The sequence below is a fragment of the Phalacrocorax aristotelis genome, chromosome Z (genome assembly GCF_949628215.1).
Source record: "Phalacrocorax aristotelis chromosome Z, bGulAri2.1, whole genome shotgun sequence".
NCBI lineage: Eukaryota > Metazoa > Chordata > Aves > Suliformes > Phalacrocoracidae > Phalacrocorax > Phalacrocorax aristotelis.
In genome coordinates this window covers 27,587,472-27,612,347 of record NC_134311.1, presented here as the reverse complement: position 1 = coordinate 27,612,347, position 24,876 = coordinate 27,587,472, and the positions used below count along the sequence as shown (strand labels likewise).

General features: G+C 43.7%; 1 protein-coding gene across 1 annotated transcript; it reads left to right on the top strand.

Moving 5' to 3' along the window:
- The first annotated feature begins 1,371 nt into the window (after nt 1–1,371).
- On the top strand, nt 1,372–24,617 carry PDE6B (phosphodiesterase 6B). The gene is made up of 22 exons (XM_075079065.1): nt 1,372–2,265; nt 4,589–4,741; nt 5,077–5,166; nt 7,623–7,763; nt 8,840–8,914; nt 9,005–9,069; nt 10,123–10,189; nt 10,344–10,391; nt 10,569–10,718; nt 11,709–11,852; nt 12,424–12,489; nt 13,040–13,186; nt 14,735–14,842; nt 15,819–15,928; nt 16,948–17,035; nt 17,602–17,702; nt 19,072–19,179; nt 19,945–20,008; nt 20,752–20,826; nt 21,754–21,837; nt 22,090–22,246; nt 23,367–24,617. Exons 1-22 carry the CDS (start codon nt 1,855–1,857, stop codon nt 23,423–23,425), a joined length of 2,511 nt encoding a protein of 836 aa, XP_074935166.1. The 5' UTR covers nt 1,372–1,854; the 3' UTR covers nt 23,426–24,617.
- The last annotated feature ends 259 nt before the right edge of the window (nt 24,618–24,876 follow it).

Here is a 24,876-nt window from a genome sequence, read left to right as displayed (position 1 = left end):
ACTGCTGCAACATGCAAGAGCTTGCGGAACAGCCTGCAGGCTGAAGCACTGCCATTCCTACAGATGTGAGGCAATTAAAATTCCCCACTACCACCAACTCCTGTGCTTGGGACAGTCCAGCTTGTTGCCCACAAAAAGGCTTCATCCACCCCCATTCTGGAGACCTGGAGCAGACCCCCATCATGCTAGTGCTGAGCAGGTCCTTGTCCCTCCGTTAGAACATGGACATTGGAGGCAGTGTATGCATCCCTGGCACATGTCACCTCCTCCAAATCTTTTTTAGCAATAACTCTATTTTAATGTTCTGACTACAAGAATCACCAGAGCAAGTCTCTGACAACCTAGCATAAAGGCATGTAAGACATTAAACCCCTTGGCACAACAACTTTCCTACTGCATCTCCAGTGATCCAGGAAACTGAGAGAGGGAATAGGAGAAAATGGAATTATAAATAATAAATTTGTTCGTCTTTGTCTCAGTTTCTACTGTTTTACCTGCAATCTTCTGAAAGGATTTCTCTTTTAACTCCCTTCCTCTATACTCCCATGCCTTTGTGTGAGGAGGCCGCCCCACCTGTGGCACTCCTGAGCTCCAGACCCACCTGCATAATAATTTCTAACACTTCCACCACAGCTCCTTCTCTTGGCACCCTCCTTCTAGTCACCCACATTCACATTTGGGCTGGTTGGCACCACTCCCAGCAGTAGTGCCAACACTCAAACAGACAGGCAGCCTGCACCTTTACTCCTGGAGCAGGCAAGCCTTGGTTATCTTCCAGCAATGCAGTGGATAGAACTTACCCCTGTTACCCACTGATGAAAACCCTTGTGCATTGTTTAATTCCCCTGAAGAGTAATGGCCTCCATGGCCTTTTGCCTCCAATCATTACACTGACCCTCACCTGCTGTTTGCACAGAATGGTGGCTTCACTCATGTGAAACAACATCTGTCCCTCACAGCCATAATTCCAACCCTTTCTCCACTGCTAGTGATGATGAGATTTTACTGCCTTCCTAGGTGTTTTGCTTTCTTTTTTGTCTGCAGGTCTTCCCATGATTCCTCAGAGTGTTCCATCCCAGCCACCCCAATCAGATTCCTTCCTAAAGGGATGTCACGAAGAGGCATGTTTTCCTCTCCTGGTTCTTAGTAGGAAGAATAAAAGGCCACAGACCTTGCAAATTCAGTTCAAATCCTGTACTAAAGCATTTAGGCTTGATGCTTGTGTTTGGGAACAGCACTTACAGCAGCAGCTAAAGAATGATGCAATAGTAGAGATCCCTGAAAGAGCAGCATTACCTCCCTATTTCTATTCTGACCACCGTGCTCTTTTGTGAAGGATGCACTTCCCACTACTGCAGGGAGCTGGGGGAGCAGAAATAATAAGATGCTCACCTTGTTAGCCAAGGATTAGGCCAAGAAGTATATATTTAATTAGACTTTAAAGAGCTTATTTCAATGTTAGGAGATGCAGTTCTTCCCTGCTGCTGCTGCCTCAATATAGTTGTTTCAGTAAGTGTACTGCTTATCAAGAGAAAGGAGAGTGTTTTCAGGTATTGTGAGTACTCAGTTTTTGTTTGCATTTAGATTAAGAAGAAAGTTGACCCAAAGCTCTTGTAGAGGTCATCTAATCTGTTTGTTTGAGAAGATCTGTCCTCCCACAGACTCACCTTCGGCACTATAAAGGAATACCTCTTCTTGATGACAAGCTCTCTTTGCAGTGTTACCTCACCCTTGCTCATTCTAGAAGGAACAACTTCTATTACAAGAATTTAGGAACTACATCAGAAATTAGAGCGCTGTTTGCATAGACCACATCTTTGAACAGTACCTACCACAAGACCCAGGACATTCACAATGAGCATTAGTGAAGACGACGTGGAGAAGTTTCTTGATGGCAACCCTGCTTTTGCCAAGCAGTACTTTGAGAAGAAACTAAGAACAGAGTCCTGGGATAGCAATGAGAGTGAAATCCTTTTTGAGTTGATCCAAGACATGCAAGAAAGCATCAACATGGAGAAAGTTGTTTTCAAGACTTTGAGAAGAATCAGGTCCCTTATTCATGCTGACCGCTGTAGTCTTTTCATGTACAGGCAGAGAAATGGCACACCTGAACTGGCAACAAGACTTTTCAACATCCAAGAGGGAAGCACCCTGGAGGAATGCCTGGTCTCCCCAGACTGCGAGATTGTCTATCCTTTGGACATAGGCATTGTGGGCTATGTTGCGCAAACCAAGAAAACCATGAACATCAAGGATGTCAGTGAGGTAGGTTTGCCATTTATTCATTCACTAGGTAGAAGAAGGGCTCCATGCTTACTAGCACAAAGGGGTCAAGAGGTAGCAGGGCATCTTGGTACTTGGTCAAACCTCTTGCAGTGTAATAGCTGTGTAGTGGAAACAAAAGCACCAGCAGCAACTCTGCAAGCTGCTTCCAATTTCATTGATGGAGCTAGGTAAAGCTAAGCACATTAATTACACTAGGAGTTAATGCCTCCAAACAAGTGCACTGTCACACCTTGCCTGGTAATTAAAAAAAAAAAAAATCACATCCAGTCCAGCAGAGAAAAGAGAGTGAGGTACAGGCAGATCTGCACCAAACGCACTTGGAATTTTACACACATATTTGTATTCCATAAATAACAGACAAAGAGAGATAAATCCTTCACAGTGAGTCCAGAAATGGTTTTCCACCACAAATGACATTTTAAAATGTTTTCTGTCTGATGAGCCTTGGGCCAAGGGCATTTAGAGGCATTTTTATCAAGCAGAGGGAGTGAACCTCAGAGCAGGTATGTTTTCTGCAACCTGTGTATGGGAGATCTTCATCAGAAGCAGCAAGAGACAAACTTTGACTGAAAAACTCTTTCAGGAAACACTACACACTACAATACTAGGAGGGATCCAAGGAATTTTCATATTTTATTTTTATGCCTTCACGACAATATTTACCCCCCATACTCCTGGGTTGAGTCACGTAAACCTGAATGGCAGCAATAACAATCCGCTTGTTCTAATCATAGATATAAAACTAAAATCCATGTGACCCAAATATGGCATTTGGGATTACTCCATCTATTGTTTGCTAGTTACAAAGAGACCATCTGTTAATTCATCCATTTGTTGCTCAATATAAGCATATCCAAATGCTTCAGCAAAACTTCCTTGTCCTCCACAGAACATACTGAGACATTGATTTGGCTTTGCAACCATTTTTTTTGTCGGGGGAGGGTGGGGAAGCATCAGAATGTGGCTTAAACTTTTTTAAGGTCTCTGGCTTCAGACATTTCTCCAAGAATATGGAAGAATTTCAGTCTGTGAGCCAAATACTGCACTCCAACTGTAGTGCTTTCAAGCATTGCCAAGGCAATTCCTTTGAAGGAGACACAGAGCCTAAATGATTGGTCTACTTCAATTGGCAGGGAAGGCCAGCACTGGGGCAGGTATGAGGAGAAAGTGCATAAGGGAATGATTATTATTCCTGGTGATTAGAGCTGTGCAGCTTTTTCTAACCCAACTAGAAGGACTTCTAGCTGACAAGTTGTTCAGCTGAGCAAGGAGAAGATCCTGGGTTAGCAAGACCATCCCTGCTCTCCCTATTCGCAGGTGATGATGATGTCAATAAGGTCCTGTGCAGGCCAGGTGATGGGCCATTCGCCTTCCCCACACTACCCTTTCTCTTCTTTGTTTTCTTTTGGGATGGGGGGACAGTTACATTCACGTAAGCTAAAACTAGACAAGTTCCCTTTGTGCTGCCCCTACAGCATAATCTAGGAATCTCCCAGTGGTTTGAATGGCAACTCCCATATGGGCAACTCCCTGGGCAACGCAGTCCACAGCAGTGCTGTCTGCACCTTGCTACTGCTGCCAAAATGCTCCTGGGGCAGAAGGCGGAGGGTCACTCTCAGGGGCCAGGGGTCAGTGCCAGGAACCATGCGCTGCTCATGCCACCTGCATCCTCCTTTGGGATACCTTCCCTACCACCTACCATCCCATGCACAAAGGCCCAGCAACACGAGAGGCATTGCCTGGGAGAACATTTTCAAGAGAAACAAGGGGAGAATGGCTTCATGGAGGCTGCAAGCCTACAGCAGCTTCAGGGCCTGGACAAAGGCAGAATTAAAATGAGAGTGAGTTACCTTCCCAGTCACTGTACCAGTCAGCACTGGTTTATAAACTGTAGCTATGCAGTGCTCTGTGGTAACTGGCTGTACCCGCATCACAGTGTTAATGAGAAGTCAGAGGAAAGGATTCAGGAGGTACTATGAAGGATACTGATGATCTCAATGTGATGAGAGGAGAATCTCCTTGTTCTGGCAGACCCTGACACGTTACAGCTTATGATTTGCAAGATCCCTGCAAAAAGTGAAAGGGTGCACGTATTGCAGGCAGAAGCCACAGCCAGTTCTCTTGGTACTAGCCTTATCACCTGTACATTGTCCAATTTTCTGCTAATTCATTTATCTTCCCCAATAACTTTTTAAGCAAAACTCTCTTTAGGCAGCTTACTTTGAGAGGCTGTGCTGTGGCTTGGTTTTAAGACTACAGACATTGTGGAAAATGCCTAATTTGTAAATTCTCTGTTGAACAGTGTGCCCAGTTCAGTCCATTTGTTGATGAGCTCACCGACTACACTACGAAAAGCATTCTTGCAACACCCATCTTGAATGGCAAAGATTTAGTTGCTGTCATTTTGGCTATTAATAAGCTGAACGGCCCATACTTCACCAGCTCTGATGAAACAGTAAGTGGTCAGTAGCTCAGTTTCTATCAAGCAGTTACCGTTTTGCCATGTAACACTGACTCCTCTACACTAGGGATGTCTGCTTTAGAGAAGCTTCACTGGTGCAAATTTCCCTACAGGGGACTCACCCTCTAACAGAAGAGGCTTATTATGAGGATGCTTATCTCAGAAATCTTTCAGGGAAGTTACAGTGGGATAAGCCTTATCTCACACCAGTGCAAAGCAAAACGTTTATCTAGGGGAATTACCATGACGTTGCTAAAGCAGTGTTATGAAATCCAGTAAACACAAGGCTACTACTGCATTCGACTCAATCTCATCATTTGCCTTTTCAGCTTTTTCTGAAGTACCTGAATTTTGCCTCCTTGAACTTGAAAATTTACCACTTGAGTTATCTTCACAATTGTGAGACTCGAAGAGGCCAGGTAAGAGTGAAAATGCAGATTAGGCTGTATCTCAAAATCAAATGAGTGGATTCTTCTGATTTCAAAGGTGTAGCTGATCTGCTTCAGAGATTTGTCCCTGAAGAGCAGAAGGAAAAAGGTGCCCTCATCTACTTTCAGGTACCACTCCTTCCCCAATGTCCTTCATTAGTCTCTCTTCCTGCTGCTGTTGGCAAGACTGCAGGAGGTGATGCAGTGGCACCAGCTTCAGCAGGACTGAGTTCCAGATATTTTGTTGAACTCAGGCTATGAAACATTCTTGGTGCATTTAATCACTTCAGCCAGCAGCACCAAAGACTTCCCAAAACAATTAAGAATGTAGTATTTTTTCCTTATCTGCTTATTAAAAAGTGCTATTGAATTTCTTCTTAGTGCCAGTAAAATGATACTCATATGCCTGTTGTATTGGCTTCCCTTGGTAGAAATGAACATAGATGAGGCATTTAGGGTATGTTGGACTGAAACAATTCAGTCATCATTCTTTCCCGTGACTTGGGGCAGGAAAGGACCCTCAAATTTATTGGGATGGATATGAATCCATGCAGTCACTTCCTGCAGCAGACAACTGGTTGTCATTGACAAAGACATGTAATCACGTCTATGCTTCATGGCAGCCATGCGTTTGTCTCCTGTGGATGTTCTCCTGAGGGATAAATGCCTGTTTCAGCAAAATGGACGCAGAATCAAAGTTTATTTCAGAAGCTTTGGGACAGCCTTTACACTTGCTAATTCATTATGTACTTCACCTAATTTTTTCAGTAACCAAACCCAGGAACAATTGTCAGGTGATACAGCCATCTAGCAAAGCTGAGTAATTCAACTAAAGTAGAACTAGCAAAGGTTTATTCCTGTTGAGGGCTTAGCAGCAGGACTGGGGGATGTAAGGAAGGAGCTAGGAGATAAAGTGGAGACTGCAGTGGTGGAAGGCCTAATGTCTCCTGCAGGGTGCTCTGATCTGGAGCTAAACCCAGAAGTCCTGTGTTCATACATCACTGCTGCATCTGCAGGTCCCACAGAAAGGGAGGAAAGCAAGAACAAGATGCAAGACATACTGCTAGATCTACCAGTAGGTCACTGGCAGACCTTTGGCCATCTAGATCTAAAGGTCTGTGTGAGAGATAATATGGTTCATTGTATTAGATTTAAAAGCACTGAAGTACAGATTGAGGAAATTACATTCATTGAGGTGATCTAGGATTTTAATATTGCACATCTCAGCTGCAAAGACTGGGGGATACTGTAAGAAAAATTGTTTGTGCAAAGACTGTTCAGTCTGCTTGTGCTCAGATAGTTTGTGAGAGTCTTAGCAGAAGACCATATAACACGTTGCCCAACTTCTTTATAGCATTCCATGAACTGGCCATTCTTCAGGTGTTCCTTTCACCCATCCTCACTGGACTTGTGGCTTTCAGCATTAATTATTGCATGTTGTAAAATGCCAAAAATAAACCGTTGCTCATTTTCCTCTAATGGTTTGTATGACACCACCACTATCCTATCTGATGGGTGCTCAGAGGCCGGTGATATTGAACACCTCAGACTTTATAGGAGTGTCAGAGTTGTCCCAATTTACAGATTAGAAACAGAGACTGATGCAGCTCAGAATTGTCAAAAATATCTTCTAGTGCCCAGTGAGGAGGTGAGACACACTTTTCCTGATTGTGGCCATGTAACAGTACTTCTTGTTCAAAGCACAGATCCTGCCAGCTTCAGGGAGCAGCTCCCAGTCCTTACGAAGCACTGCTCCTCACGATCCCTGGGCTCGGAAAGCAAAGCACACCCACTCTGATACAGGCACACATGCACTAGCTAAGCTAGGCAATTGCATAGATGGTTTCCTTACATTTTCAGAGAAAATTAAGTTCTCTCTTAGGCCCACAAATACCCTCCTTGTGCCTTCAGAAATACTTACCTACTTTGCTGCATAACCTTCATTTTTACAAATGAAAGAGCCTAATAGCAACATATTTCTTAAGGGTACATTTGTGGGGCACAGGATGGGCAAAAGTGTCATAGGCTGATGCATACAAAAACCAGCTGCGCAAAGGCTTTGAGGAAAGTGTTAATTCTGATATTTCCAACTCCAGCCTCTGGCATTTGCAATGCTTTTGGTTTTAACTGTTTTCGGATGCAAGATTTTACTTAGGGGTATAAAATGTAAGTGGGGTCACCTCTTTATCTGGCACTATTACCTTTTTGTGCTACATTCGTCAGACTGGACTTTTACAAAACATTCTGTGATGACCTGAGTCTTCCTCAGAGTGCATACTTCCCTAGTAATTTTGAGTGTGAATAAGCAATGCTTTCATATTTTGCAGTATAGGTTGCTAGTAGTACAGTGGTATAAAACGCCAGTTGTTTCCTTGTTACTCCAAACACATTTGGGAAGCCCAGCTCTCAAAGAAAGGCTATGCTTACATTTGGATTTTATCCTGCAGGTGCTGTTGTGGTCAGCTAATAAGGTTTTTGAGGAACTGACAGACATTGAGAGACAGTTCCACAAAGCTTTTTACACTGTGAGAGCATACCTGAACTGCGACCGGTACTCAGTAGGTCTCCTGGACATGACAAAGCAGAAGGTGAGTGTTCACCTGTGTGTTGTACATCTTTCCACATTGCTGCTATCCACGGAGGGGTGATGTGCAGAGATAAGTTTTACTGGCACAGCTGAAGTGCTGGCTAGCTTTGAGTCACTATTCCTGAGTTGGTTGGCATTTTTTTAGTCCATTGTGCAAATGAAGAGTCTGGGCTAAAGAAAAGGGAGGGAAAAGCAGGACATTATCACTGAAATGGGACCGTTCAAGAAGCCAGAGCCTGCAAAGACAAAGGAAGGGCAAATGTCTGACCACGGTGACCCTGGTCAAAGCCTGCAACATAAGCACAGCCTCACAAAGTCTGTGGATATCAGAAGTATAGTGACATGCCTGTGGAAACTCCCAGAAGCAAAGCAGCCACCTTCCCCAAAGACTCATCCCTGTGCACGTTATCCAGGCTTTTACATGAAATTTGGCTTCATGAAAACAAGCTGACAGAATCTAAGCTACTTCTGCATCCCTGATTTGGTCTGATTGTTTGCACCTTTGGCAAGCTTTATGTGGGGGTTGCACAGCATCCTTGTCATAGGAGCCCTGCTTTATTCCATGGTCAGGTTGACTGAGGCTACCATGGACTTTGATCTCCACCACATTGCCAGAGCCTTTATAGCAAGCTGTTTTGTGAAGAGGTGTATTAAAAGATGATTAGTGTGCTAAAGACACTTTGATCAGCATTATAATGTAGCCTAAGAAAAGCAAAAATAATTCTTTCACTTTAGCAAGCTAGCAAGCAGTAGATCAGTCCTGTGGTCACACTCTGGAAATGAAGAACACGTGAAATGTTGACATAGCCGTTTGCTCTGTGAGTACGGCCCATGCTGTTCACTGAACGAAGCAGCCTCCTGTGTATAGGCAGTATATGACTATATACAGCCATATAATGCACCTGGCACTTCCTGGTTTAGATATAACATTCTGCTGTCTAGCATTGAACTAGTCCTATTATTTCATGCCTTGTTTGCACTGTACAAAGACCAGCATAGTAAAGCAGTGGTTAGATTGAGGCTCAAGGCAGAACGCACTTTTCTACTCCAAAAATCCTTCTTTCATTTTAACACCAGGAATTTTTTGACCTATGGCCAGTCCTGCTAGGAGAAGTTCCCCCCTACTCAGGACCTCGCACCCCGGATGGCAGGGTACGTGAGAACCAGATATGTTAAACTCTCTCCTGTCTGGCTGGATTGCCTCACCACTAATTTTAACACCACTCTTCTCGTTATTTGTAGGAAATAGTCTTTTACAAGGTCATTGATTATATATTACATGGAAAAGAAGACATTAAAGTCATCCCGTAAGTGCCCAATTTCTTTATGCTAAATTTTCTTATGTGCTAACACAGGGTGTAGCTAAAACCAAGGTTCCCTATCATTTAAAGACATTCATGAGGAGATATGGAAAGGACCAATAGAAGACTGAGTAAGAAAGCCAGAGTGTAAGCTGGTGATTCAATGCACATTCCTGTGGGACAGAGATTTCCTCCAGGGCATTTGGATCCTGGCTTGCAAGTCAGGCCCCAAAATTCACTGCAACCAGTGATTCTTTTTAGATGCAGAACTGAACTGCCATGTCTGCCTGCAGTTTTGCCACTCTCCTTGCCGGGCTGAGGCATCACTCCTCCTTGGTGCCTTCCCCGTGTCAGTGGGTAAGCCCATCCAGGTTGCCCTTGTGTTGCAGTACCTGCTGTACCAGCCCTGCACCTCACCCCTCTGCCCCCTCCCAACCTCTCATGGTCACCCCTGCTCCCCATGCTTCTCTCAGCCTCTGGTCACTGATGCCATCTAAAGGCTACCTCTTGCCTTTCATCCTTTTTTGACACCACACTGAGACTTCCTCTTTCTGAAAACCACCCCTCTCTTCTTGCCACTGAATTTTTCAGAGGAGGCTTGAGCACCTTGGACAAATTTGACATAACAGGAGTTTCACCCAGTTCTGGTCACACTGCTTTGCATCAGTGTAAGTGCTGCAAGAAAAACCCCCATTGCTTAGGTACAGCAGCATTTAAAAGTTCAGGCTGGCAGACACTCTTAGGAACTTTCTTTTATCTTTCTCTCTCCTCTTCTGAAGGTCTAAAACATGGCCCCCACTCCCAGGAATGACTTCTTCTTAAGTCTCTGCAGACTATGGTATTTTATGAATATTGAATCCTTGAAGGAAAAATATTTACTTATGTGAAAAACTTTTGCTTGCACACATGGGTCCTTTTAAAGTAACAGGACAGTTTAGTAACTGTGGGTGAAACATGTAAACATGGATTGTGCACTCAGCTGGATACATTTCAACTCCATGATCATTCTTTGGTAAACATATATCCTTAATTTCATGCATGCATTTTTCTTTTATTCAGAAATCCTACACCAGATCACTGGGCACTAGTCACTGGACTGCCAACCTATGTGGCTGAAAGTGGATTTGTAAGTACTTAACTTAGGCTTCATCAGGGATTTCTGAGATGAAGTCATACTAATGCTGCTTTCTCATCAATTCAGGTTTTTGTTTTGGTGTTTAAATTTCTCATTGCCCATACTGTAAAACTTCTCCTTTTTTCCTTTTTTTGTGATCCCCTAGATTTGCAACATTATGAATGCTGCTGCAGATGAGATGTTTAACTTTCAGGTACTGTGAAAACTTCCAGTCCCATCAAGGATTCTGCTTTGCAGAAATATAATTTAGAGTCAATATTAGACATGTAAATATTTCTTTAGCCTGTTGTCTTGTTGTAAAATGGGAGTGCTGATGTATTTAGAAAACACATTAAGTACATGGTATCTTTCTGCTTGCTATTGCTTCAAGGAAGGTCCTCTAGATGAATCCGGATGGACTATCAAAAACGTTCTCTCCATGCCAATAGTCAACAAAAAGGAAGAAATTGTTGGCGTTGTCACATTTTATAACAGAAAAGATGGGAAACCATTTGATGAACAGGACGAGACCCTCATGGAGGTATAGTTCCTTGCTGCAGCTGGAAGTAGTTGATATGGTTGAGAAAGGTCACTATTGCTCTTGTACACCTGCAAAACATCTCCAAGTGTTTTGCAGCTAAGTAATTTTCTTTGTTGCTTATAGAGGTGTTATGCATCATCTTGAAAATTTTGAAATTAGCTATATGAAATACTGGGGGTTTTGGTCTTGGAAACCCTGCTGTGTTTGCATTATTGTATTTCAGCATTCTTGGATCTTCTTGCATTGGACACCTAGCCATGAGCAGCTATGGTGTACTAACATGACCATTCTGACCTGTGTTCACATACATGACAGCTGTCTCACACTAGCTGGGCAGCTCCCTAAAGAAATTACACAGAAATTGTCTACGTAGCTAAGATACAAAGGGTGGCCAGCTGTTGAACCTACCAACATCAGCTGTAATTAAAGACTTTGCTGCTTCGAAATGCTCCTATGCTAGTTTCAATCCAATATAGGCATTCAGCTCTTGGCGTCTATTACCAATCAGAATATTTCCTGAAATAGATTTTCATTAGCAAACAAAAAGACTGTGAAAAAAAAAATTCTGTTTGACTTGGCCACTGGAAAGCAAACAAGTTGAGAGCAAACTCAGGGTGTGAGTAAACATATGTGAAAGGTGACAAGACCACCTTCCACTCCCTTGATACGAGGGTTCCTGACCTCCTGTCACCATTGTGTCTCCATGCCTTTCTACAGGCATGGAGAAATAGTTTTCCATATGCTGAACTGGACAGACAGTCCACACCATGGATGCTCTGGAGGCCTAGGCAGGTTCAACAGCTGGGGAGCTGCACTTGCTGGGGAGCAAGTAGCAGCTGGAAGGAAACGCTTGGTTGCTTATTGCTAGACTTGTGGCCGAAGAGGAGGTCATGTTGGTCTAAAAATATGTCAAGCAGTGTTATACCTCTGTGTCTTTGGTGAAGAGATGTTTTGATTATTTCACCATTTCCTTCTTCTCCCCTGACCAAGTCCTTGACACAGTTCCTGGGTTGGTCTGTGCTCAACACAGACACATATGATAAGATGAACAAGCTGGAGAACCGGAAGGACATTGCTCAGGATATGGTGCTCTACCATGTGAAATGTGACAAGGATGAAATCCAGGAAATTCTGGTAATGCCTCGCAACGTGCAGCACAGCCCCAAGTGTACTGGCCTGGCCCATGACTTACGGCACAGAGGCTGCTCTCCCATCCCATGGAACTACTTCCAGCCACCACAGTGCAGAGGCAGCACCCGGGGCCCAAGTTACCACACAGTGGCAGAGCAAGTCTTTGTTTTGACTCTGTGGCCTGCCTTCCACCTCAGCACACTGCCGTGCTGTGTTCTTTCTAATACCCTCAGCAAAGCCAGCCCTTGAGGTGGGCTCATGCAGGTGCTACTCAGGGAAGGGATGCAGGGGTGGAAGGGGAGCTGATTTACTCCCTAAAGCCTTCTTACTGTAGGGGATGTGAAGTTAGAGGACCCAGGGGGACATTTGCAAGTAGCAGGAAACACAAACCAAAATCAAGGAGAGGGAGAATATTTTTACTAGGAAGAATAGGTTGAAAGTCCAGAAATAGAAATAAGGTCCAGAAAGAAAACAAAATTTGCATGTGAGAGCTGTCCTAGGTTGCCCCAAAGCTGCACAGTACAAAGTCCAGCGGGGTTCGGTTGTCAGTTTAACATGTCCATGTTCTTCACAGCCAACACGAGAAAAGTTGGGGAAGGAACCAAGTGAGTGTGAGGAAGAGGAGCTGGCAAGCATCCTGGTAAGAGCAACGTCTTGCTGGAATGCACAGCCCTGGCAAAAAATCATTGCTTGGGTGGATTAAGGGAAGAATTCCCAGTGTTGGCACACTTGTACACATTGACAGGGCATGGGCACATGTTGAAGGGTGAAGGCAGGTGAGTACCTGCTCTCTGCCACTTCATCTCATGGGGTTCAAAGCCCATCTGGACACACATCACCCACATTAACTTGTCACACCTTTTCCTCTCCTGAGTAAACACGGAGGGCTGTAAGTCTTCCACTGTAAGACCTGGCAAGTTTTAAGTATCTAAACTATATCAAATCAACAGGAAAACTGCTTAACAGAAAACAAGCAATATTTCTTGCACTTGGCCAGCAATGCCCTCCCTCTTCCCCCACGAACAGGGTTATCATGAAAAGCTGCATTTCAGTCTATTTATGTGTTATATTCTAAAAGGAAAAGTTGCCAGCAGTATCAGACTAATGTATTTTTATTAAGCAAAACCCATTCCAGGTTTCTAGGGATAGCATAAGTAGCACAGCAACAAACCATCCTACCTCTCTTACAGAAAGAAGAACTCCCAGGACCCAGCAAGTTTGAAATATATGAATTCAGGTTCTCTGATTTTGACTGCACTGAGCTAGAGCTGGTGAAGTGTGGCATTCAGATGTACTATGAGCTCGGCGTGGTGAAGAAGTTCCAGATCCCACAGGAGGTAGGAGCTGGTAGCACCCAGGGACTCCCATCTTGGATGGCCAGCAGACTCACAGCGTGGCTGAGGTCCCCATGCATGCCCTGAGCAGCTCATCGAGCAACCAGAGGTCTGGATTCATGGGGGCTTGCAAGGAGAGGGGCAAGCATCCTGAGCCCCCTCGCCCTGCTGAGGGCAGGGAACCCCTCGGAAAGTCCCTGGTTGCTCCATGCGGTTTGGAATGTGAAATGGCCTCTTCTGCTCTGCAGTGCCTGCTACAGTGTGGGTTTGCTATCAGGTCTATTTAGATGGGGGCTACACCATGCAAAAAACTGCTTGCACTTGCTGTGTCTAATGCCATTCACAGCTGCAGTGTAAAAGTGCAGTTTCAAAGGATGACACGGGGCAGCGCATATTTACATGCATGTTTCATTTGCTATAGTATATACTCTATAGCTTTCGCCCAATATATGCTGAAAGACACATTAACAGGTCCCTCTGCTTTTCTTCCCTCTGCAAACATGGATGTGCCTTCATTAGGTGCAGTTGGTGCCAACTTCTTGAATGCTGGCAACAGGAGTGGTGTGACCCTATGGGAACAAGGACCCTGTAGCCCCTGATGTGCAAGTTCATGGCTTTTGCCACAGTTCAAGCCCCTGTAGGACCTGTGAAAGTGGCATTTCAGTAGCTCTGCTGCCCCCCAAGGGATTTCTTAGCACATCACGTGAGGTTTATTTCCATCTAGTGGGATCTGGAGGTAACTGTCGGAAGACTTTTCACCCTTGAAAGGGAGGCTGGGAAGTAGGAGGGAGGCAAAGGGCTCTGAATGGGAATTACTTATGTGCTTCTTACTCATAGCATGTCAATGTCAAGAAGTATTAAAAACAGCTACTCTGAAACAACTAACACCTGATACAGGTGTAAAAAGCAGATATTCTTTGCTGCTACTCTGAGCAGTAGAGATTTTTAAAAAATAAATACTCATCCAAGATTAATTTCCTCTCTAATGAGAAAACCTATATAACTACAAAAGGTAGTACATGTGGAGAAGTAGAATACAGAGGGGAAAAACCAGTTTGTTATTTAATGCCCCGCATTGTAACTGTTTAGGTGATACAAACACCACCCATCTCTACATCTATGGAGCCGTGTTGCTTGAAGAGATATCAGTATTAGTAAATCACAAGACACAGGAGGGACAAATTATGAGTGACAACACAGATAAATTCAGAAATTTGATAAATTCACAAAGAGTAGGATGAAATCTCTTTTCCTCTAGACATGGCTGTTTCTTGTTTTCCCCAGTCCTCTGTGATTTTGAGAGAGAGTGAGAGAGAGAGATTAGAAAGCAGAGAGCTATATTTTAGTGTCCCCTTTAGTTCTCCACTAGGCTTTACTATAACCACATTGTCATGGAAGTCTAATGATATTGCAGTTTCTGACTCCTTTCTGGGGCCACCTCTGCAGAGCTGGTCTGAACCTCATCTGTGACTTCTGTGCATGGTCTTTATTGCAAGAGCAACAGGCAGCAGCTTCATCACAGACACTAATACCCTTTTCCCCAATTTGCAGGTTCTGGTAAGGTTTGTGTACTCTGTCAGCAAAGGCTACCGGAAGATAACTTACCACAACTGGCGCCATGGCTTCAATGTTGCACAGACCATGTTCACACTCCTGATGGTAAAGTAACACCACCCCAGTTAATTCTGTGGCACAGCTTTATTTACAGGAGGTCTTCTGTTGTGCCCTCAAGATATGCAGGGCTTTCTTTGAATCCTGGTGTGGGATAAGAGTTCGTCACTCCTAGCACAGGCTCTGCTAAATGAGGATTGCCTTAAGTGATAGTTCTTGCATTCCGCTTAGAGCTGTGGCCAATACTGCCCAATGAATGGAATGCTTGAATTCTCATAGTTTCAGGTGTATACGGTGTTGAATAGAACAAATCCTTCTGCAGGGTAGGGGAGAGATACTACAGGGCTTCCCTTCCTCCAATAGTTTCTGACATTAAGAGCCAGACTGAAGTTAGCTGGCTGAGATGGAGACGACCTCATGCTTTCCATTTTCAGGCAGGACAGGGACAGGTGTAGGTCTGTCGCTAGTGTGAAAGCGGCAAGTGCCATTTCTCACAGGCTCTCAGGGCAACAGGTGCCCCAGCAAGAAGAACAGGTGTCAGACTGCTGCTCCACACTGGGGATGGACCAGCACCAGGACTCAGTGCAGAGGGTATGGCCTACACAGCTGGCAGCAGAATTGGGCCAACCATCCCCGGACAATCCTTTGGGCAATTAATCTTGGAGACATAGAAAGATGCAGAGCCCATTTGCAAAGTACTCTGTGTCCAGTGACTGGAGGGGTGCTTATGAGGACCCGGCTGTCCTTAGGGCATGAAGCTGCTACAGGAGCGGGTGGCCAACCTCGCAGGTGGGCATTGAGCACATATGCATGGGACGCATGCCTACCTGCGTCTGAAACATTTTGTTTCCAGCTGCTTCCCCATTTTAACCTAAGTGTACAGTGTATTGCATTCTGCTTCACAAGTATTTTCAGTTCTCCTGGACTGTTTCAATAAGGAGATTCCCAGCACAGAGCAGTCACAGCACAGTACCTTTTCCTGTAAAAGATACTAACAGACGATATGCAAATTCTCACCCTCCAGACTGGCAAACTGAAACGTTACTACACAGACCTAGAAGCCTTTGCAATGGTAACTGCTGCTCTGTGCCACGATATTGACCACAGGGGAACAAACAACCTCTACCAAATGAAGTAAGCGCTTTCCTGCCACTTCAAACCACTTCCTGTTGCTCTCGTGTGGAGTGGGACCAGGCTGTGATCACACCAAACTCCAGTACAGCTCTATTTTATATGTGGGGGTAACAACCTTCTTTTGCAAATAACATTGCTTTTCAGCTTGCTACAGCACTTGGGCTTATGCTTTGGCCAATGGAGAAACAGAAATTTTGCAGTGCTCTCTGGGGCTTTCCGTACCTCCTAGTAAACCTCCTTTGGTCAAAGCGACACTCTATGTTACCATTATAGGTGGAACAAGTGCAGCACAGGCATTTAGTAGCCTGGGCATCATAGAAGACTCAGGGTGCCACCAGGAGCATCCTGGACATAAGAGGCCTACTTTTTGCTGGAAGGTATCTATGGAGAAAGCACCTTGCACAGCACTGCCCTCACCATCTGCAGAAACAATACCCCTATGAGTATGAGGGTGCTGCTCTCAGCAGGTAGTTACTAGCCACAGAAAACCAGCTGCCTGGTTTCTTTGACCAGTCAAGCCTTTGTTGCTCATTTAAACTAGTGGCAGATCACAGCTTTTCTGCAATGCTTTCTGGTTATTCTGTCTTACTGTTTTCTGGAGCTTTGATAAAACCTAAGTGAAGCCGGCTGGTGTTTTGGATACAAGAGGGCCTTGCTTTTCAGCTAGGAAAGTGTCCAAGGACTGATGGTTTTTCTGTTCCTGTTGCTAGATATCAACATATAATTAGTCAGGATTTAAACAAGCTTACTGTGCTGAGTAATAACAGTATAGTCATAAGCAACTTTCTGGGTGAAATTTGTAGTTGGAAGACTGTTTTATACAGTATCCAAATAGTCATAAGCAGTGTCACAGAAGTCTTTTATTAGACTGAGGTCATTAGCTCTAAAAAATATTACTCTTAAGTCTTTTAAAATTAGTTGAGCTAGTGTGTGTGACAAAATTAAATATAAAATGAGACGCTTCTTTTTATTTTTAAAATGCTGCACTAACATCTTTAATTTTTCCTTTACACAACCAGATCTCAAAATCCTTTAGCTAAACTTCATGGATCCTCAATTTTAGAGAGACATCACCTGGAATTTGGAAAATTCTTGTTATCTGAAGAGGTTGGTAATGAACTGTAATTTAAGGACATGAATAATTTACTTTCAGGGTTTTTCAGCAACAATATAGTTGTCAGCTTAGCGGAAGACTTTCCTCTGGTTTGGACACCTGAGGAACTGCAGCTGCCTCACTCCCCAAGTACTCTATGCTTACCAAGGCCTGAAACACACAGGCTTCCTAAATGCATGACTTGGTTTCTTCAGAAGCCATATCATTATCCCCATATGTTAAATACAAGATTGTCATCCTATAGCCCCTCGGACAGTGCCAAGGCTGACACACTCCCCCAGCTAACTTTTCATTTCAGGCAAATTCACAGTGGAGACAGGGGACAGGGTTTGGGCACACTCTGTATTACAAGCTTCAGGACACTGACCCTGTTCTGTGAACAAAAGGTGAGACTGGGCACCACCATATGGTGAATGGGGCTCACAACCCTTGCACCTTAGGGGAGCAGGCTGCAGCTATTAAAAATAAAAAAGTGAGCATATTTGACAAAGGGAGGTGGCCAATAACTCATAACAACACAGTGCTTGGATTTTGCAGCTCCCTTTCCTTTGCTTTTCAGTCTCTGAATATATGTCAGAACCTCAACCGCAGACAGCATGAGCACATGATTCATCTGATGGAAATTGCCATTATAGCAACAGACCTGGCACTGTACTTCAAGTAAGTCGGTCATGTACATGTGTGTGAAGGGCAGAAAGCAGCTGCCATTTTACAAAGGCAAAACGTGATGCTTTGCTCTGAGAGCCCCCCTGTGCAGCAATCCTCTTCAGAGACACTGCCTCTGGGAGGCTGCCTTTAATACTAACAGCAGAGGTGGTGGGGAGAATTGAAATTGTGCAAAAGAATTTTGAACCTTTACGCATTAGATGACATATGTGACTTTTTCCAACAAGGCAGTGATATATGATCCTCTAATGGAAAGATATGTCCGATTTTTATTTTCTTTATTTTTTTTTACCTAGCACTTCAGCACTAAAAATACTCATAATGGTGAATGACGTGGCCAGGGCTACATTAACTTCTCTGGGAGAGCAGCACAACACAAATAACACATGGTCCATTGTGGATGAATATCCAGTTCATAGTCTATTTCACACCTGAAAGTCAAAAACGCCAAACCTCTTGGAACAGCATGTGCTGACTTCCTGGGACAAAAGACAACAACATAAGCCTTCCTGATTAGCAAGGAGCTTTTAAAATATGCTTTCAAAGTACAGTGCTGAAACCAGAGCCTGCTTCTGTGTTTTGCCTTGAAGAATGATTATGCAAAATACATACAGTCAACAAAAGAGGAATATGAGGGAGGGTGCAATACCCAGTCCTCTTATTATGGAAGTAGGGTGGCTATATGGAAGCAGATACCACCACTTCCTTACTAGGTGGGTACAAGCAGGCCTTTGCCCTCCTTGGTCCATGGTCTGCAAAGCGAAGGCTTGGTTGAGATCAGACCTAGGCAAAATGATACAGACAGAAAATGTACACAAGTTTCTTCATGGATCTGGCCTAAACGTCTCTTCTGCTAGCACTGAAAGAGCAGTTTTTTCCAGATTTCACATCACTTAAAACATGGGTGTGTTGTGTATAAAACCCTTCCCAGAATTTGCTACATATATTTAGGTATATAAATAAGGATAACAAGGTCAGATTAAGTATACAGAGCCAGGCAGCTTTACAAGTACTCCACTCAGCTCTAGGTTTCTGCTGTTTGCTTAACATTCAGGGGAAAAGCCTTCGTCCACTGCCAACAAAGGTGGAGCCGTGTCTCAGGGACATAACTTGCAGTAGCTCATATTTTCAAGTTCCTGCTCGTGTCTTACCACTATACTTATTTTTAAGTCATTTACAATAGTTTCCCCCACTTAAGAGAAGAGGGTGATGGTGCTTGGCTTTTATGGGGGCTTCCTTGAGGACCTAAATACTAGGATAGCGACCACTGGAAACCCTTCTGAAGGATTAGCAATATCAGGAACAGTCATCTGTTTTTAACGTATTTGTTTCCTTGCTTTGGAACGTTTTCCCCCCCTCAAAGAAAGAGAACAATGTTTCAAAAGATCGTTGATGAGTCCAAGACATATGACAGCATGACTGCCTGGACGGAATACCTGTCGCTGGAGACAACAAAGAAGGAGGTTGTCATGTGAGTAATGGTCTCTGGAAAGGTTAGTGATGTAGTTGTCTGGTGAGAGCTCCAGAACTTGCCTTCCGCTGCACTTAGTACAAAATCAACACTTGATACGTCACTGTCCACTCAAATCTGATCTTCTGGAGGAGCAGGGAAAAAACAGGAAAAAAAGCTTAAAGTGGTGCTTCATTCAGATAAGTGACTGGTTTTGGAATGTTCTTCTGGTCATATATTCCTAATGAGATGCAGGATCCCTTCTGGCCATATACTCCTACCAGACTACCCTGTAGGCCGCAAGTGGGGCCAGGTTGCAATGGCAGATCCACAGGAGTCCAATCCATTGGTTGTTCTTCCCAGTGGTCATCAGTCTGAGTTGCCCAATGCTGTTGTTGTGTCCAGACAGACGCTTTGCAGGATGTGTTGCACTGGCAATGAACTACACTCACAACTTCACTCCACTGCTATACCTCCATGAGGGAGCCAAAGGTGTTACTCCAAAGTCAAGAAGTTCAGCCCAGCAATGACTAAAGCAGCAAATATCCTAGTGCCAGAAGCAAGTAGTTCCCTAGCATAAGCATAAATCCATTTTAATCAAGAGCATAATCTTTGATAAGTGTCCCAGTCAGGGCCAAGGCTGTTACAGCAACCCATCTTTCTTCACCTATCACTTCAGCAGGGACTGGGGAATATCTGACAAAATACTGGGGTATGAGCAACCTGAGCCTACAAGAGGTAGGGTGCAGGCTGTAGAGGAGAAACTAATTTCTTTCCTGTTTTTAGGGCCATGATGATGACTGCCTGTGATTTGTCAGCAATCACAAAGCCTTGGGAAGTCCAGAGTAAGGTCAGGTGTTTGACATACCATTAGATTTCTCTAGCTTGTTCTTCAAAATAATGCAATTTCCTAAGCTGCTTAGAAGCTGAATCAAAGTATCCTACCAAAACTACCAAAAGGACCTTAGAATAACTACAGTTTTGATGGATAAACCAATCTTTAAGATTGCAGTTGTGAATTCTGTAAAATATCCATTTTTTACCAAAAAAAAAAAAAAAAGAGAGAATAAAAAACCCCAAGTATTTAACTTCTTGGGTTACCATGAGGTCTTTTGCACCTAACATATATGTTGGGTTTTTTACAGCAATACCTACTGTTTGCTCTGTTGTTCTATTTGCTTTAGGACTTCCTTCCTGAACTGTATTTGAGCAACTGCTAAGTAAGAAACATTAAAATTTAAAGAAGGATAAAAGAAATAAAACCACCTTCCTGTTCAGCATGGAGAAAATCATAACAGGCAGCCACAACTGTGAGCAAGAGGCAAATCCTTGAAGGGAACACACAGGAAATATTTCTTAATAGATGAGCAATGGGCTAATAAGCTCCAGTGCAATTAGGCTCTTGAGCTGTCACTACACAGCAATCTGATTGCCACTGCTGCCCTTCCCAGGAGAAAAGCTGGAACTGGGGTTGGACATGAAGCGACAGAGGATCTAGAAGTGATATTTACTTCATGGTAGAGACCTGAAGCACATCAAGTTATAAGGCTGAAGTCAGTGCCAACTTTTCTTTTTCTCTCCTTGGCAATGTAGGTAGCTCTTCTGGTAGCAGCAGAGTTCTGGGAGCAAGGGGACTTAGAAATAAGCATCCTTCAGCAGCAGCCTATTGTAAGTACCATGAGAGCCACAGAGTTCAGTTCAGACAGCAAGTCTCAGCAGAGACTTACTACAAACAATGCTGCTTTCAGAACACTGAGAGTCTTCCTGAAATCACCATGCCTGCCAAATCCATTGGAAAAGTGGGTACACAGCTAGGGAAGCCCCCCTGTAACAGACCCTCTTGTCCAGCTCTCCATATAGCTAGATGAGTGTCAATGGCTGTGAACCAGCAAGGAGTGACTGAACCCCTGGAGACTTTGTGCTAGTCCCTTGCATAAAAAAGGAAAATTAAATACATACATTGCAGAGGAAAGCAGAGCTTCCAATAAAAGGAAAAACTACAAGCACAAACTTCATAGAGTCCAGAAATTATTTCTGGTAAATGGAAGTGCGTTAAAGCACTTAACATTTTTTTCTGGTATAACAACAAATACTTACATTTGGTATTGAAAGAACCAAGAGTCATTCCTTGATGCAGCGTCCACCTGTGTGGTTTGGGTTTTCTTTAAGCCGATTTTCATACACCCCATCTACCCAAAGAGGCATCACAAATGATACAGTATCAACAAGGCCTTATAAGAATATAATTTTATGTTCAGTTATGTTTTAGAGAATTTAAAACCTCTTCAGCACTTTATAACAGGAACCTTCTTTCAGGTATCTAGTTGAGAGGTGCAAGGGAAAAACGCTCTGTCCTCCTCCCCATCCACAGACACTGAAAGGGAGAGCTGCATGAAATTTCTGCTAAAATGGCAAAGGAATGGAGCCCACTTCACTCCTCTGCAGCAGCGGAAGAGGGCTGTGATGGACAGCTTTTATGGATGGCATGGCAGAACTGCCAGGCTGACACAAGAAGATAGTTTGGGGAAGAAAATAGTGGTGTGTTTTTTGATGAAGCATTCTCATAAATCATGGTGAACTTCTGTCCTCCCACAGCCCATGATGGACCGGAGGAAAGCTGCTGAGCTTCCAAAGCTTCAAGTGGGTTTCATCGACTTTGTGTGCACCTTTGTCTATAAGGTAAGAAAAGCGCACCCTTGCACTCCCCATCCTTCTCAACAGGGGTTCAAATCCCAGGTGAGTGAGTCCCAGTGCAGTAGAGGAGACAACAGCTGCCCCTCGCAGGGACATTGCAGCATGGTCCCCCTGCATGCCATTAATGCTTTCCCTGCATGAGCCAGCCTGGGAGGCAAGGTGTCAGGGTCCATCCTGGGGTATGACGGACAAGACTGCCTCTGCACTGCATTGCACTGATGGGTGTGTTTTGGTTAGGAATTTTCCCGTTTCCATGAGGAAATTCAACCTATGCTTGATGGGCTGCTGAACAACAGAAATGAGTGGAAGACCCGTGCCGATGAGTATGATGCAAAAATGAAAGCTCTGGAGGAAGAGAAGAAAAAAGAGGAAGAGAAGATGGCTGCAAATAAAGGTCAGTAGCAATACTTAGATTTTCATTCCTAACTCAAAAACATAACTTATGCAATACTCTTCCAGATCTGCAGCAAGCTATGCTGACGTGGCAAAGAGTCAGATGCCTGGAACAAGTTTCCTCAATCTTGCTCCACTGGCAAGGTTGAAAACACCTTGTCTTCAAACCTGACACTATGACAGGCTGTCAAAAAGGCCACCTGCTCAAATACCCAGGAGCTAGTGCCTGAGAATCTAGTGAGCACCCACGTAGCTGGGGACAGCAGAAAATCCTTCGCAGTATTTGTACATCCCTGGAAAAGAGCAGGGAGACATCCCTTTGTACACAGGGGGTGTGGCCAATGTGCTGTCCCACAGGTCATGAAGCAGGAAGAGTTAAGAAAAGCTAACATGCTCCTAGGGAGAACACTTGAGGAATTACAGTTCAATCCATTTCTAGCCCAGACTAAGTACTACCCAGAAGCAAGCAGTAGTAGCAGTACCTAGTAGCAATTTGTTGAATCCATTTTTCCTCTTCTGTGGGCCCAGCCTGGGTAGCACTGAAAGTGGTCATTGGGTGAAAGCTTGTTTGATAGCCTAAGGATTTATTTGACTCTCAGAAAGGTGGAAGCAGGAGGCTCTCCTGGCCTCTCCCAAGTATCTGAGCATACATGCGTCAGAACTTGGTGCCTCCACTCCACAGAGACTGCATCTGAAGTCTCCTTCTGTTCCAAACTGGACAAAAATCACAACAGCCCATGGGTGGACATTCCTCAAATGACACAGTTTAGAAATTATTAGAGCTGTCTAGATGCCTTATCTCAGTTTAATTCATAGTAATTAACTTAAAATATCAAAAGTCTGTGCTTTAGGTATGATTTGGAAAATTTCTGAAAAATTATTTCCTGACTAAGTAATTGGTATTTAAGTGAGGAAGGTTTCTACTAACTCTAAAACACTCTTTCCGAGCAGCCTTATGTGTCCAATTACTTTGCACAGTGGACAGCTCTAGATAGGGGTACTATAGGTATGACCTACACTGATCACTGGACAACTAAAGAGTGCTAAAAAATATTCCTGTAATGACTGAGAAGGACATTAATGACTGTACCTCTAACTCTGTGTTTCTTTTTATATGGCAGGTGGAATAACCTGTAATGGAGGAACAGCTCCAGCTTCTAAAACCTGTACCATACTTTAGACTTCTTAGCAATACAATATATGCCACCAAAAATGAGAATACCCATGCTTTTTAAAAAAAAAAAATGTCATGGCGTACAAATACATTCCTGATTGGACTGTTCTGCTACTTTAATTAGGCTTATGAACAACCAGGGAAGGGATAGATCTTATTTGCCTTAATTGCATCTCTTCCGGATGGTGAGGAGCCAGTTTTACCCTGTCTCTTGCTCCATTTAATGCATCCTATGTCAGGTGGCATATGGCAAGTCAGAACAACATTGGCCCAATAAATCAGGTTGCATGACTATGGAAGAGCATTTCTCCTGCACTGAAACACTCCTTACCCCAAAGCTGATGGGGCCAGTTGAATTCATATCCTGTTCCATACAACTCCATGTGATTGACAATGTATGCAACCATAGCCACAGAACAGAAAACTTCAAGAAAACTGAAGAACAGCCAGATTTATTATATCTAAGCCTGTATCTGTTAGGATATCAGAATGAAATCTGAGAGTAGGGATGAAGCATGAAAACTGACCATAGTAAACCTCTGAAGTGCTCTAAAAAGCTACAATTCCATGTAAATCCAAGAAACACTCACAGAGCTAATAGTTCTGCGCTCACTTCAAGAATTTGGATAGGGAGCTGCTCTAAAGCATGGAGCCACTTGTGCAACACCCAGTAGCTACCATCTTCATGAGCAGAATCCACACTGTGTGCTAACCAAGGCTTCCCTCTCTAACATGTGATTGTAAGAAGACAGTCTTATCATTACCCATTATAGTTACAGTTACAGTTACCCAAGCAACCTGAATAATGGCATCTCTTAAATTTGTTCTGTTTTGCCTCATAATGCCAATGTTATTTAACACAGTCCTCTTCCGATCACCACCAACCCTTCTTCCTTTCCTCCTCCTGTTCTGAGATGTCTGGTTTTTAGATTCCCCTTCAGATTTTGAAAGACTGATGACTTGTACTCTCTTATTTCAGATAAAAGTTAGTTTCCATGCTTATTTATGCAACCATATTAGGACATTAATTACACTCTTGTAGCTATAGAGATGCCCTTCTCTGCTCCTCTTTCTCTCTCTCTCTTTTTTTTAAAGTGTTTGGAGATCTGTTTTGCTGGGGATTTTCTTCTTCTTCTATTACTTCTGCTACCTTCAGTGCTTTTACCCTTCAGTATCTGCAAGTAAAAGGAAAACTAGAGCTATGGTGGTACGTGGTGATTGTTTATCCGTGTCTCAGTGTAATGAGCAAGATGCAATCCTCTATCACTACGCAGCAATTCTGTGAGCGGCAAGTTTCAGGAAAATACAGAAACCTGTGCAGTGGCATGAAAGCTAAATATGCCACTAGTAATGACTTCATTTGTATGTCTCAGTGTCCTTAAGAAACATGTAGGAGTCTTTCATCATACAGCACACGAAGTCAAAGAAGTAATTTTTTTCAGGGGGAAAAATGCCAC

Coding starts and splice junctions, on each gene's coding strand:
- PDE6B (XM_075079065.1), top strand. CDS start 1,855: ATGAGCATTAGTGAAGACGACGTGGAGAAGTTTCTTGATGGCAACCCT. Junction 11,853..12,423: donor ATGAAATCCAGGAAATTCTG/GTAATGCCTCGC, acceptor TGTTCTTCACAG/CCAACACGAGAAAAGTTGGG. Junction 13,187..14,734: donor AGTTCCAGATCCCACAGGAG/GTAGGAGCTGGT, acceptor CCCAATTTGCAG/GTTCTGGTAAGGTTTGTGTA.